The 15378-nt window shown below is 44.4% G+C and overlaps 1 protein-coding gene across 1 annotated transcript in view; it reads right to left on the bottom strand.

Moving 5' to 3' along the window:
• CA13 (carbonic anhydrase 13) overlaps positions 1-7821 on the bottom strand; it is a 37510-nt gene extending 29689 nt beyond the window's left edge. The window contains exons 1-2 of the mRNA XM_052651788.1: positions 7785-7821; positions 1949-2146 (exon numbers count right to left, since the gene is read on the bottom strand). Coding sequence (XP_052507748.1) covers positions 1949-2146; positions 7785-7821 — 235 coding nt within the window. The remainder of the gene's footprint in view (positions 1-1948; positions 2147-7784) is intronic.
• Between the last annotated feature and the right edge of the window lie 7557 nt (positions 7822-15378).

A 15378-nucleotide genomic window follows, 5' to 3' on the forward strand; every position in this document is an offset into this window, starting at 1 on the left:
AAGTTCTGTAGGAAGGAGTCTGGGATGCTACAGACCACGTGGAGGAGCCAGTCAGGTGAGATTCCCGGAGAGACGGGATCCTGTCTGGTTTCAGAAAAACCAGAAGCTTGGGTGAGAGCACTCTTGTCTTTCCTCATCAGATTATTATTTCCCTTCCTATGGCCGATAGGAGTTCTTCCTAAGAAATTTCTTCCTGGGTGAATTTCATATCCACCTGTCCCCCTTTTACAGGACCATTAAAGTCCTGAAAGGCAGCTCCCCCAGGTTAACCACTGGTTGTGCACCAGCCCAGCCAAAGAAGCCCCGCCCGGACCATGCAGAAAGCTTCCTGCCTATGATTCTGTGACTGGTGGGATTCAGAGTTAGCTTGGGGAAGAACTGCTTCTTTACAAAATGGAAACCGCTTTATTCAAATTAAAGTGACCTGCTACAGAAGTATCTGTTTTTTATCGCTTGTATTAGCTATGGTGGTCTCCACCTTCTAAATAATTTAACCCCTCAAATCACCATGAAACATCCCCTTCATTTATCGTGAGAAAAAAAGAATGAGGATCATGACCTCTATTTATGCAGCTTCTGGATCAGAAGAATACAAATATGGTGATTGCCAGTTAACCCTGGTAATTTCATTGTGATCTAGATAGGAATGAGACTCTCATGGGTGAAGGCACACACTACCTATCACAGACCCAGCGTCAAAGGTAGAAACAGACAAACTGATTCCACTGATTAACATGAGACAAAGAGAGAGGGAAAGAAAGGGAGTGGGAAGGCCCAGATCATCACTGGGCAAATTAGAGGGGGAATTTTTCGTAACTGAGTTTTTTATGATGAAGTACAAGCTAATCAGTTCTTACTCTAAAAGTCGGAATGGATGGCCTCAGTTTTTTGCTTGCGATATCGTAAACAGTATCAAACTACTAACGAGGGTATAAACTTTGTACGAAGAAACCTTGGACTACTATAGTGTACCTACCACATAAATCATGTCTATTAATACAGGTTCATAAAGTTGAGGGCTTGAAATACAATTTAATACATGTAAAAAGTGAGGTTGCTTCTCCCCTCCCTTATGCATTTACTAAAATGTTCTGATGAAAATGAATCACTTTTACGAAGTTAAGAAAGATGAGGAAGAAATGGAATGGTCATATCATTTTTGCTAACAACATAACATTATATAGACACAAGAAGACATTATTACTTATCTAAATCTAAGCTTAATGAATAAATGGGGGATTCCCTGGTAGTCAGTGGTTAGGACTCCATGCTTCTACTGCAGAGGGCCTGGGTATGATCCCTGGCTGGGGAACTAAGATTCCTCAGGTCAAGTGGCAAGCCCAAAATAACGAATGCATGAAGACTTCTAAATAAGGATTTTTATAATCTAACAATTTTTCATTAATAAATACAGCATCATCCTAGTGTTAGACTAAAAATTTAAAAAAAAAAAATTGTCAGATACCTTTAAGGTATTCCAAAATATGATTCTCTCTAATTTTCTCTTTCATCTACTTTTAAACTTGGTATCATCTATTCTTTAGGCAAGAAGTATACCTGAAGGAGGATTAAATGTTCATTTTCAGGAAACGCTCTTTTCTACTTCATTCAGTTAACAAATATCCTAGTTGTTTTTTTTTTTTTTTTCCGGTTGGCCCATTATTTATTTGCAGTGTGAAAGACCTTATCCTGTGAACTAATCAAACACAACTTTATTACAAGTCCTAGCAGAGTACTAACAAGGAACACACAAGTGTTTCAAATGTGGAGGATAAGCATGAGCCATCCACTGATTCATGCTAATGTTTGGCAAAACCCAACACAATCCTGTAAAGCAATTATCCTTCAATTAAAAATAAAGAAATTTTTTAAAAGAGAAGAAGAATGCGCCATCCAATCATTCAAGCTCCTCACCCCCAACCGAAAAAAAAAAAAGGGTAGAGCCAACCTGATTTGTCATCCGTGTCATCAAAGTCAACGTTGAAGGAGTGGCCACTGTTACTGATGATTTTAGCTGAGCTGGCGTCATACTTGATACCAAGAGGTCGGAGGGAAGAATCATATCTCACTTCTTTGGTTTTAATCTCAATCGGAGATTGTTGATCCCCATCAGCAATAGGGAAAAATTCATTCCAATGAACAGGACCTTCAATACACAGGACCAAGCACAAAAGAAACAGTAAGTTATTTCGTTCAACCAAAGGCCTGTTGAGTACCATGTGCTGTACTTGACTTTGACGAAAACACGCAGATGAGTAAAAAACGACCTTTACCTTCAGGACTTTAACATCTGACTGTTTTGCTTCATTTTACAAGACCAAGTGATATTATTATAAGTATGCAAACCTCTTGGTTTGACTGAATTCATCTTCAGAGTTAAACTCACCCTTGTTGACAAAGGAATATGTAAGTTTCACAAAGTACTTTGCAAATGCCTTCTACCAAACTAAAAAAAAAAACGGCACAGTTCATCACTGAAAACAACGAGACTCAGGCTCAGCTCCAAGAACAAACTGTGGCCATGGCACAGGTCAGGCTCATGAGCTAAAGGAGCTAACGTCGCGGAGAAAGCGGTCTAGTGAAGAAAGGGTGTCGTTCTTTCAAATGTTCTTCCCACTTTTCTTCATTCACTGTATCCCTGGGTATCACCCAGGCCTCAATTTAATTTCCTGTAAATAATATGCAACAGACAAACTAAAGAAGTATATAAATTTTTCACATAGCATAATCCATGTAAAATGACTCCACCATGTCAGGAAATGTAATATGGTTGGTTTTCTGCAATAGAATCAAGTAACAATTTATTTCTCTTTCTATATTCCAGAAGGTCCTTCCATGGTTGTTTTGCCAATACTACATTTGAGTTCCCACCCAAGGAACAACTGTCATCCCAGTCCTGCATTTATAGTAAAACTTGCATTAAATTCCCAAATTAAGCATGTTTGGTAAATTGAGGTGAACCAATAAACTGGCAGTTCCCTTGTCCAGCCTCATCATGTCTCTGGGAGATTCATTCAAGCTCTGCCTCTTAAAATCAACAGCAAGACACAACTTCAAATAAGCTCCAAGCTAGACTTTACAGGCTAGAGGTTCTTCTCACCTTCTCTTCTCTGCCTGCAATCCGCACAACCTCTACCAGGCCAGTAGAGAAGGCTGCTGACTAAGTTTTCCCTGCTCACTAAGCAACTTACTTGATTTTTCTAAAACTCAAGTGCTTACTAAAATGACACAGCATGACAATGAATTAAGCATTTGCTACTGACAACAAGAAATATTTTTTTTAAAGATAAGATTTAGAATGAAATTTCAAGAAGTACAAATATATCAGAGTTATCAATAGCTTCAGTCTCTAAATCAATGTTCCTTCTTATTCATCTTCTTTGCAAAGGAGACAGTATAAATTCTTTACTTCATACATGCATCAGGTGCAAAAAGTCAGAACATGAATACATACCACACACATAACTTAGACATTGTTCTCTTATGAATCATACACTTTGGACTTGGAAGCAACTTGAAAACCAATATTCTTCGGTTACATCTTATTACAGGAAGTTACTGCTGCTGCTAAGTGGCTTCAGTCGTGTCCAACTCTTAGTGACCCCGTTGGACTACAGCCCACCAGGCTCCTCCGCCCATGGGATTTTCCAGGCAAGAGCACTGGAGTGGGTGCCGTCGCCTTCTCCAGGAAAGGTACATTTCCTTACTTACTAAGTACTGTGATTCACCTTTCTAGCACTCTTTTTGTACGCAAGCCAGTCCTTTTCCAGTGTGAAAAAAAAATGTTCTATTTCACTGCCCACAAGTATGCCTCAACCTATTGAGAATCCGACTTCAAATACACACGTGTGTCATCGTATGTTGTTAACTATTTTTCTAATTAGGAAAGAGTTTCTTTCTACTCTTAATCCCTTTATGCTTCTATTTCTAGTTCTTTATAGCCAGAACTACTTTTTAAAACAGAGGCAAACCAAAATAAAATAAAAATAATATCACTTTGCATCAGTCAATATTATCTATTAAACATGATGGTATGTTCATTTCCCTGCCTCTTAAAAACGCCCCTTCCTCTTTTATAAATTCTCCATAACATGCAACTTTAAAACTCATCTAAACACAGGTGTAAAGATACATGGTAGTTCTTTCATTGATTCAGGAACTTTCGAAGACCCGTGGAGATACATAGTTTTCAATGACTGTCACATTTCCTAAACCTAACTAGTAAAATCGTCAAAGGTTCATGGGAGAAGTTATAAGTCGTCTGTGAAGGCGGTGGCACCTTCCAATGCCTCCCCTTTTGATGTTCCATTTCATCATTGCTACTATTCCCAGTTTATTTCCTTTAATCTCCTCATTCACTGCTCTTGCCAGTCTAAACTGAAAACAAGCAACAGAACTTGCCCAGTCAGGAAACAGTACATTAATAGAATTTTGCCAAAGTTGATCTACTTAAAGGCGTGGTCCTCAGAAAGCTATTGAATCTAAAATCAGGGAGTGTTAGCCAGTAGTATCCAACTCTTTGCAAATCCATGGACTGTGGCCCAACAGGCATCTTTGTCCCTGGGATCTCCCAGGCAAGAATCCTGGAGTTTCATTTCCTTCTCCAGAGGATCTTCCTGACCCAGGGATCGAACCTGGGTCTCCTAAATTGCAGGTGGATTCTTTACTGTCTGAGCCACTGGGAAGTCAAAAGCAGGGAACAGCCCTACAATTCTTAGCAGAAATATAAAATAATTCCTTGTTAATGGCTTTCCTAAGAAGGATCTTTCTTTTATGCTTTCAATTTTTAATTTTTTCCTCCAGTTTTATTGAGATGTAATTGACATGCAGCACTATGTAAGTTTAAGGTGTACAGCATCTTAACAGTTTGACTTACAATACATAACCCATGATATGATTACCACGAGTTTAGTGAACATCAATCACCTCATATCCATACAGAATTAAAGAACAGACAAAATATTTCTTCATTGTGATGAGAACTAAGACTCTCTTAACTTTTCTACGTAACATACAGCAATGTTACCTATATGCATCATGTTGTGCGTTAAATCCTCAGCACTCAGTTATTTTATAACTGGAGTGACCACCCTCATCCTGTTCCCCCCCCCCCCCCCGCCCCCAACTGACTCTGGTAACAACAGTAAATCTGGTTTTTTTCTCTATATGCTTGTTTGTTTCTGAAGCATAATTTATCTACAACACGATGTTAGTACCTAGTGCACAACACAGTGATTTGATGTTTTTATACACTTCAAAAGGACTGCCGTAAGTCTAATTACCATCTCTCAGCACACAAAAGTATGACATAATGTTCTACCACATTCCCCACTCTGTACATTTCATCCTCATGAGTCATTTATTTTGTAACTGGAAGTTTGTACCTCTTAATCTCCCTCACATATTTCTAAGATGGATTTTTAAAACTTCAGATGTACTTCACTGGAACGAATATTTTCTAATCTAAATTAATAAAGAGTAATCAATATTCATTTATTGAAAATACCCTTTTCCTTCCTAATCATAGTCAGGGCACTGTTAGTACCGAGAAACTATTAAATAGGGAAGATCCCCTGAAGTAGGAAATGGCAACCCACTCCAGTATTGTTGCCTGGAAAATCCCATGGACAGAGGAGCCTGGTGGGCCACAGTCCCTGGAGTTGCAAAGAGTTGGACAGGACTGAGCATGCAGTCACACAAGTATTAAATAACAACAACAAAAATTATTCCAGCGGAGGGAAATTAAAAGAAATTTCAATTTTCCCAAACATAAATTGAAGATTAGCAAAATGTAAGATTATAACTGTAGTCTCAATCAAAGAGAAATCCACCTATATAATACTTTTCATTATTAAAACTCTTTCACTTGCTGCCATTTTTCAACTGGCAAGTTTATCATAGTCTCAAAAATGCTACAATTAGAAATGAAACTCTTCTGTTTCTTTGTGAAATTAAGCTTTCTATAAAACTAAGTGTACAATACTGCTCAATACCATGCATGTTGATCCCAGGAAAGTATTGTTACTATTATTATTCACAGATCTAATATTGAGAGTAAGACTTTCTTGGTGTCACTTTGCACATAATGGCTATTTGAAATAATCAGTTTAATGTAAAAATAAGAAAAAATAGTTTACTTTTGATAACTTGGACTATACAAGAAGAAAAGTATACATATTATTACTGTTGCTCCCATCAATAAACATGTTTCGACCAACGCCTTAAAATATCAATGATCCTTTGCTAACCGCCAGTCTCTGCAAGAATGAGTGTGGAAGGAGAAACAAAAAGTGTGGAGAAGTAGTTTAAAACATAACTTCACTTCTCAAAAAGAACCTAAAATCTTGCTAAAATCAGCAGTTCCAGGCAACCAACTGCAGGTTGCTGGGGGAACATTTAATAGTAACAGCTATTAAGAAACTTGTGGGCCGTTGGTGGCCAGGAAGACAACTTAAATCTCAGTGTTGGGATTCAAGTCATTAAAATTTCTTAAGTATATTGTCACATATTGTCCACGATTTGCCTCCCCTAAATGAATAAAGAGCTTAAGGGACTAAAAAAGCAAGCTTGCCCTCAGCTCATAGAAGTCTGCCCTCAGATCTGTGAACTGATCTGCGAGCCTTTGACGGGTCGCTGGTTACTGCTGGGGGCAGCTCTCGGCTGGTCGAATGCCAGGGAGCAGACGCGTCGGAAGGTGGGGGGCCGGGGTGTGTGGACCGGGGTCACCCCCGGCGCTGTCCGCGTCTACACGGCGCTCAGCCCCCCGCAGCCCCCGGCGCTGTCCGCGTCTACACGGCGCTCAGCCCCCCGCAGCGCCCCGGCGCTGTCCGCGTCTACACGGCGCTCAGCCCCCCGCAGCCCCCGGCGCTGTCCGCGTCTGCACTGCGCTCAGCCCCCCGCAGCCCCCGGCGCTGTCCGCGTCTACACGGCGCTCAGCCCCCCGCAGCCCCCGGCGCTGTCCGCGTCTACACGGCGCTCAGCCCCCCGCAGCGCCCCGGCGCTGTCCGCGTCTACACGGCGCTCAGCCCCCCGCAGCCCCCGGCGCTGTCCGCGTCTACACGGCGCTCAGCCCCCGCAGCGCCCCGGCGCTGTCCGCGTCTGCACGGCGCTCAGCCCCCCGCAGCCCCCGGCGCTGTCCGCGTCTACACGGCGCTCAGCCCCCCGCAGCCCCCGGCGCTGTCCGCGTCTACACGGCGCTCAGCCCCCCGCAGCCCCCGGCGCTGTCCGCGTCTACACTGCGCTCAGCCCCTCACCCCGCGCGCTGTCCGCGTCTACACTGCGCTCAGCCCCCCGCAGCCCCCGGCGCTGTCCGCGTCTGCACGGCGCTCAGCCCCCCGCAGCCCCCGGCGCTGTCCGCGTCTACACGGCGCTCAGCCCCCCGCAGCCCCCGGCGCTGTCCGCGTCTACACGGCGCTCAGCCCCTCACCCCGCGCGCTGTCCGCGTCTACACGGCGCTCAGCCCCCCGCAGCCCCCGGCGCTGTCCGCGTCTACACGGCGCTCAGCCCCCCGCAGCGCCCCGGCGCTGTCCGCGTCTACACGGCGCTCAGCCCCCCGCAGCCCCCGGCGCTGTCCGCGTCTGCACGGCGCTCAGCCCCCCGCAGCCCCCGGCGCTGTCCGCGTCTGCACGGCGCTCAGCCCCCCGGCGCCGTCCCCGTCTGCACGGCGCTCAGCGCCCCCGCGGCCCCGCGCTCGGCTCCGCGGAGCGCCGCTGTCTCCAAGGAGGACCCCAGAAGCCCCCCGGCGCGCGGACCCCCGCCCGCCCCCCGGCCCGCGCGGCGCTCACCGTCGCGCTCGCCGTAGCCCCAGCTGCACCCCGACATGGCCCCTCGCGGCGGAGCCAGCGGCGGGCGGCCCGGCTCCAGGCCCCGCGGCCCCGCCCGCCCTCCTCTGCCCGGCCCTGCTCCGCCCGCCCCGGGGCGGTGTCGGGGTGCAGCTGGGGGCGCCCTGGGGCCGCGGCCGGGCGCGGGGCGCGGGGCCCGTCCGGTCGGTTTGATCCAGGGGGAGAGACTGGTCTCGGCGGGGAGGCGGGGGCTGCAGACGGAGAGACCGAGCGGGAGCAGGGGAAGGCGGCCCTGGGGGCTGCTTCTGAGCAGGGGTCCTGCGGGAGGGGAAGGGCTGCCCCCGGGCCGTCGGGGACCCGGGAGCCCCCTGGGCTGTTTAATAGAGTTTCATTTAATGTTTAAATGCAGTGTAGTTTATGAACAGATTTGTGCAAAGAGCTTCTTAATTGGCATGAACCAGTGAATTGTCTCAGTCGTGTCCGACTCTTCGCGACCCCATGGACTGTAGCCCGCCAGGCTCCTCCGTCCATGGAATTCTCCAGGCCAGAATACTGGAGTGGGTAGCCTTCCCTTCTCCAGTGGATCTTCCCGAACCAGGGATCGAACCCTGGTCTCCCGCACTGCAAGCTGAGGCTTTACCATCTGAGCCACCAGGGAAGGCCCTAACTGGCAGGACCCTTGCATAGACCCTGATGGCTCAGCTGGTAAAGAAGCCGCCGGCAGTGCAGGAGACACTGGATCGATTCCTGGGTCGGGAAGATCCCCTGGAGCAGGGACAGGCTACCCGCTCCAGTGTTCTTGGAATTTCCTTGTGGCTCAGCCCGTAAGGGAGATCTGGGTTCCATCCCTGAGTTGGGAAGATCCCCTGGAGCAGGGACAGGCTACCCGCTCCAGTGTTCTGGCCTGGAGAATTCCATGGACTGTGTATGTAGTCCATGGGGTCACAAAGAGTGGGACACGACTGGGCGACTGTCACTCGCTCACTTGCATAAGAGACTGAAAGAATGACTGAAAATCTTCCGTTTTCTCTTGCCGCCCACGTGGCTGCTGCATAATGTGGTGACTGCAAGTCCCAGAGGTCCAGCTTTAGGCAACCACTCATTGTTCAGGGACCACTAACTAAGGATGGATTTGAACTGTTCTTCTCTGGGCTTAATGTAAATGCTCTATAGTCAGCCAGTAGCTCCTTCTGCTTGTATAGATCTTAATGATGTTAGAATGCAACAGAATAGAAGAGAATGCAATTAAATACAGTAAACAATGCTTCTTTTGCACCTAGGAGAAGGCCAAGGCTTTCATACTCCACATTCTATGGCATAACTGGATTCATTTATGCCAATAATATAATAGGAACCAAACTTTTAAGAATAAGGTCTAATCCATATTTATTTTTCACCACAGAAGACAATATTCACATATGTATTTATTTACACATATATGGGTACATATAGGGACTTCCCTGGTGGTTCAGATGGTAAAGCATCTGCTTACAATGCAGAAGACCCAGGTTTAATCCCTGGATCAGGAAGATCTGGAGAAGGAAATGGCAAACCACTCCAGTGTTCTTGCCTGGAGAATCCCATGGACGGAGGAGCCTGGTAGGTTACAGTCCATGGGGTTACAAGAAGTGGGACCTGACTGAGCGACTTCACTTCTTTTCACTTTCATGGGGCTTCCCAGGTGGTGCTTGTGGTAAAGAACCCGCCTGCCAGTGCAGGAGATGTAAGAGGTGTGGATTCAGTCCCCAGGTCGGGAAGATCCCCTGGAGGAGGGGATGACAACCTCCTCCAGTCTTCTTGCCTGGAGAATCCCTTGGACAGAGGAGCCTGGTGGGCTACAGGGGCTACAGCCTGTGATCCCACAGGGTCGCGCAGAGTCAGACCCAGCTGAAGCGACTTAGCACACATACATGGGTGTATATAAGATATAAAAGTACTTATATACATGTGTAAGATACATATAAGTATCTTAAACTTATTTAAGAATGTTGTCTTGCAAAGTTAAGTCTGGGTCACTTAGCTAAGTGCCCTAAGTCTGCACTAAGTCTATAGATGTAGTTGGGGATATATTATGAATGCTGTGAAGGAGATTGTGAAAGCTCAAAACTCCATAAGCCACCTTCTCATGGCGTCCTTGTCTCAGATCAACTGTCTCATATTTTATAAACTCAAGGAGCCTCTCTGTAAGGAGCTTGGTGTCCCCATTTCCAGCAACTCAGATGACTTAGCACTTCAAGGTTAATGATGGTCTGGTCAGTTCCTAGTGCTCAAGGATAATCCTTGGACGAATGAATAAATGAATGAATGGACCAAAATTGTTAAAGAAGTTCCAATTAGTGGGCTTCGAATCCTTCCCAAATTGTTCATTTCACTGCTTAGGTTCACAGTGTCCTCTGGCTTGAATTTATTGTGTACTCTATCCAGTTTTCCAAAACAGCAAGCTAACTATTGGAATCAGACTAACGTTTACAGAAACTGGTTAGATAATCCGTAGAGCATCCGCACAATCAGCTACTGCCAATAGTTGAAAAGAATGAAGAAGATCTCCATGAACAGAGACAGGATGAATCCTGGGACAGATCCAGTGAGGGGAAAAAAAGAAGAGGAAAAAAAAGCAAAGGTGCAAAAGAATGTATGCAGTATGCTACATTTTCTTATTTTTTAAAAAAAGAAAAGTAAGAATTTCAGACTTTCTGGTTTAGGTTGGGAGTCATACTGAAAGGAAGTGATGGGAAAGAGTATGTCACGGGGCACGTTGATCTTTCTGTCGACAATTTGCAGGTCGTGGTCATGCGTGGGACTGGCCGTGTCTTGCCATGCTGTCAACCTTAGATTTGTATGGGGTGACACCACTGTTTATGGACCGGTCTAAAAGCCCTGTCAAGACCAGGAAAGTACTACCAGCAGAACTTCTGGGTGAGCACACGTTACATGGAAATGACAGCTGGCCTGCCTTTTGTCATTTAAAAATATCAGTGGTTGATGCATCCTCAAGCCTTCCCTTTCATTCTGGATCACTATCAAGTGGGAAAATAAGGGGCTTATCACACTCATAAGCTCATACCTTGGTTATCTGTAGCTTCAGTTCAGTTCAGTTCAGTTCAATCGCTCAGTTGTGTCTGACTCTTTGCGACCCCATGAATTGCAGCACACCAGGCCTCCCTGTCCATCACCAACTCCTGGAGTTCATTCAAACTCACGTTCATCGAGTTGGTGATATTATCCAACCATTTCATCTGTAGCTTAGGGAATAGTATTCTCACAACCATCTCCTGGATGATAGATGGTTGATCTTCTAAAGTTTTTAGCATTAACTACTTTACCAACTGAGCTATCAGGGCTTCCATGGGTAGGGAAGATACCCTGGAGAAGGGACAGGCTCCCCGATCCAGTATTCTTGGGCTTCCCTGGTGGCTCAGCTAGTAAAAAAATCTGCCTGCAATGCAGGAGGCCAGGATTTGATCCCTGGGTTGGGAAGATCCCCTGAAGAAGGGAAAGGCTACCCACTCCAGTATTCTGGCCTGGAGAATTCCATGGACTATATAGTCCATGGGGTCGCAAAGAGGTGGACATGACTGAGTGACTTTCACTTTAACACAAACATATATAAAACTATTGTATTTTCCTTCTTTAGTAAATGATACTAAAATAATCATGGGCTTCCCAGGTGGCTCAATGTTATAGAATCCACCTGCCAGTGCAGGAGACTCAGGAGACATGGGTTCAATCCCTGGGTCAGGAAGATCCCCTGGAGAAGGAAATGGCAGCTTGCTTCAGTATTCTTGCCTGGGAAACTCCAGGGACAGAGGCACCTAGTGAGCTACAGTCCACGGGGCTGCAAAGAGTCCTATAGGACTGAAAGACTGAGCATGCACCCACACATACATATTTGCAGATTTTCTAAAAAAAAAAAAAATGGATAAACTACAAATTACCAAAAACAGTTCCCTATAGCGATGGCTGAGGATAGAGTGTAGGTATAGGGATGAGAGTGAGATTTCTCAGTACATCTTTTTAACTTTCTAGTCATTAGTGTTTTATATTATCAGAAAAAATAAACATAAAAAACAAAACCTAAAATTGAATTTTTGCAGAAACTAATGAACTTAACTGTATATTAATGTGATACTATAATAACACAGAAAAAAAAAAGTATGTTTTGAATAGAGTACTCTGGTTGTATATCCTTAGTAGAATATATTACATATTAAGAAGAACAACAAAACAGTCTTGAACTTTACTGCCAGATTTAATTTTGATAATACTGTTAGTGTTGTGACTGAGAAATCATTTTTGTGTATACTTCTTATGTTAAGACTAATGAGTAAATATATTGCTTTACACACTGACTTTAATTCTGGCTAATACAAATATGAAATGCAAAAGCTAAGATGAACCCTGTGGTACTGGATTTGAATATTCTGTTCACTGACTCTGAAAGCATTAATACCCCCGATGCCAGGGAAGCTAAGGAAACAAATTTTATAGCTCATTGTTGATGGACCTCTTGTAAGGCTCAATGCTTGATTTTATATTTGCAACTTTTGAAAATTATTGGGTTGGCTTAAAGGTTCATTTACTTTTTTCATAAGATGGCTGTAGTAGCACTTGGTTGTCTTCAACTTCATTTACAGCACTTAATATCGTACCATTTAGTTGTCTTTAACTTCATTTGAAACAATTTTGTAAGTTGTACTGTGTCAGTTCAGTGCAGTTCAGTTCAGTCGCTCAGTCGTGTCCGACTCTTTGCGACCCCATGAATCACAGCAAGTCAGGCCTCCCTGTCCATCACCATTTCCTACAGTTCACTCAGACTCACATCCATCGAGTCCGTGATGCCATCCAGCCATCTCATCCTCTGTCGTCCCCTTCTCCTCCTGCCCCCAATCCCTGCCAGCATCAGAGTCTTTTCCAATGAGTCAACTCTTCACATGAGGTGGCCAAAGTACTGGCGTTTCAGCTTTAGCATCTTTCCTTCCAGAGAAATCCCAGGGCTGATCTCCTTCAGAATGGACTGGCTGGATCTCCTTGCAGTCCAAGGGACTCTCAAGAGTCTTCTCCAACACCACAGTTCAAAAGCATCAATTCTTGGCACTCAGCCTTCTTCACAGTCCAACTCTCACATCCATACACGACTACTGGAAAAACCATAGCCTTGACTAGACGGACCTTTGCTGGCAAAGTAATGTCTCTGCTTTTGAATATACCATCTAGGTTGGTCATAACTTCTCTTCCAAAGAATAAGCGTCTTTTAATTTCATGGCTGCAGTCACCATCTGCAGTGATTTTGGAACCCCCCAAAATAAAGTCTGACACTGTTTCCACTGTTACCGCATCTATTTCCCATGACGTGATGGGACCGGATGCCATGATCTTTGTTTTCTGAATGTTGCGCTTAAGCCAACTTTTCACTCTCCTCTTTCATTTTCATCAAGAGGCTTTTTAGTTCCTCTTCACTTTCTGCCATAAGGATGGTGTCATCTGCATATCTGAGGTTATTGATATTTCTCCCAGCAATCTTGATTCCAGCTTGTGTTTCTTCCAGTCCAGCGTTTCTCATGATGTACTCTGCATATAAGTTAAATACTGCATGTAAGTTAAATACTGTGTCAACATACATTATAAAAAAATTGGTGAATGTTTCTGTAGCCATTAATGTTGACGATGGAAGAAAAATGTAACATTTTCAGCATATTATGCTTCATTATTTCAAGAAAGATAAAAATGCAACCAAAAATTTTAAGAAAGATTTCTGCAGTGTATGGAGAAGGTGCTGTGACTGATAAAACATGTCAAAAGTGGTTTGCGAAGTTTTCTGCTGGAGATTTCTCACTGGTGGGTCAGATTTCTCACTGGTGGGTCAGCTAGACCTGTTGAAGTTGATAGTGATCAAATCAGACATTAGTTGAAAACAATCAACATTATACTATGCAGGAGATAGCCAACATACTCAAAATATCCAAATCAAGTGTTGAATATCATTTGCACCAGTGTGCCTTCTTCAGTGATCAGTGCAAAGAAATAGAGGAAAAGAACAGAATGGGAAAGACTAGAGATCTCTTCAAGAAAATTAGAGATACCAAGGGAACATTTCATGCAAAGATGGGCACAATAAAGGACAGAAATGGTCTGGACCTAACAGAAGCAGAAGATATTAAGAAGAGGTGGCAAGAATACACAGAAGAACTGTACAAAAAAGAGCTTCATGACCCAGATAATCATGATGATGTGATCACTAATCTAGAGCCAGACATCTTGGAATGTGAAGTCAAGTGGGCCTTATAAAGCATCACTACGAACAAAGCTAGTGGAGGTGATGGTATTCCAGTTGAGCTGTTTCAAATCCTGAAAGATGATGCTGTGAAAGTGCTGCACTCAATATGCCAGCAAGTTTGGAAAACTCAGCAGGGGCCACAGGACTGGAAAAGGTCAGTTTTCATTCCAATTCCAAAGAAAGGCAATGCCAAAGAATGCTCAAACTACTGCACAATTGCACTCATCTCACATGCTAGTAAAGTAATGCTCAAAATTCTCCAAGCCAGGCTTCAGCAATACGTGAACCATGAACTTCCTGATGTTCAAGCTGGTTTTAGAAAAGGCAGAGGAACCAGAGATCAACTTGCCAACATCCGCTGGATCATCAAAAAAGCAAGAGAGTTCCAGAAAAACATCTATTTCTGCTTTATTGACTATGCCAAAGCCTTTGACTGTGACTATTGTGAATCACAATAAACTGTGGAAAATTCTGAAAGAGATGGGAATACCAGACCACCTGACCTGCCTCTTGAGAAATCTGTATGCAGGTCAGGAAGCAACAGTTAGAACTGGACGTGGAACAACAGACTGGTTCCAAATAGGAAAAGGAGTACATCAGGGCTGTATATTGTCACCCTGCTTATTTAACTTATATGCAGAGTACATCATGAGAAATGCTGGACTGAAAGAAACGCAAGCTGGAATCAAGATTGCCGGGAGAAATATCAATAATCTCAGATGACACCACCCTTATGGCAGAAAGTGAAGAGGAGCTAAAAAGCCTCTTGATGAAAGTGAAAGAGGAGAGTGAAAAAGTTGGCTTAAAGCTCAACATTCAGAAAACAAAGATCATGGCATCCGGTCCCATCACTTCATGGGAAATAGATGGGGAAACAGTGGAAACAGTGTCAGACTTTATTTTGGGGGTTCCAAAATCACTGCAGATGGTGACTGCAGCCATGAAATTAAAAGACGCTTAACTCCTGGGAAGGAAAGTTATGACCAACTTAGATAGTATATTCAAAAGCAGAGACATTACTTTGCCAGCAAAGGTCCATCTAGTCAAGGCTATGGTTTTTCCAGCGGTCATGTATGGATGTGAGAGTTGGACTGTGAAGAAGGCTGAGTGCCGAAGACTTGATGCTTTTGAACTGTGGTGTTGGACAAGACTCTTGAGAGTCCCTTGGACTGCAAGGAGATCCAACGAGTCCATTCTGAAGGAGATCAGCCCTGGGATTTCTCTGGAAGGAAAGATGCTAAAGCTGGAGCTCCAGTACTTTGGCCACCTCATGTGAAGAGTTGACTCGTTGGAAAAGACTCTGATGCTGGCAGGGATTTGGGG

This window comes from Budorcas taxicolor, chromosome 14 (genome assembly GCF_023091745.1).
Source record: "Budorcas taxicolor isolate Tak-1 chromosome 14, Takin1.1, whole genome shotgun sequence".
In the NCBI taxonomy this organism is placed as follows: domain Eukaryota; kingdom Metazoa; phylum Chordata; class Mammalia; order Artiodactyla; family Bovidae; genus Budorcas; species Budorcas taxicolor.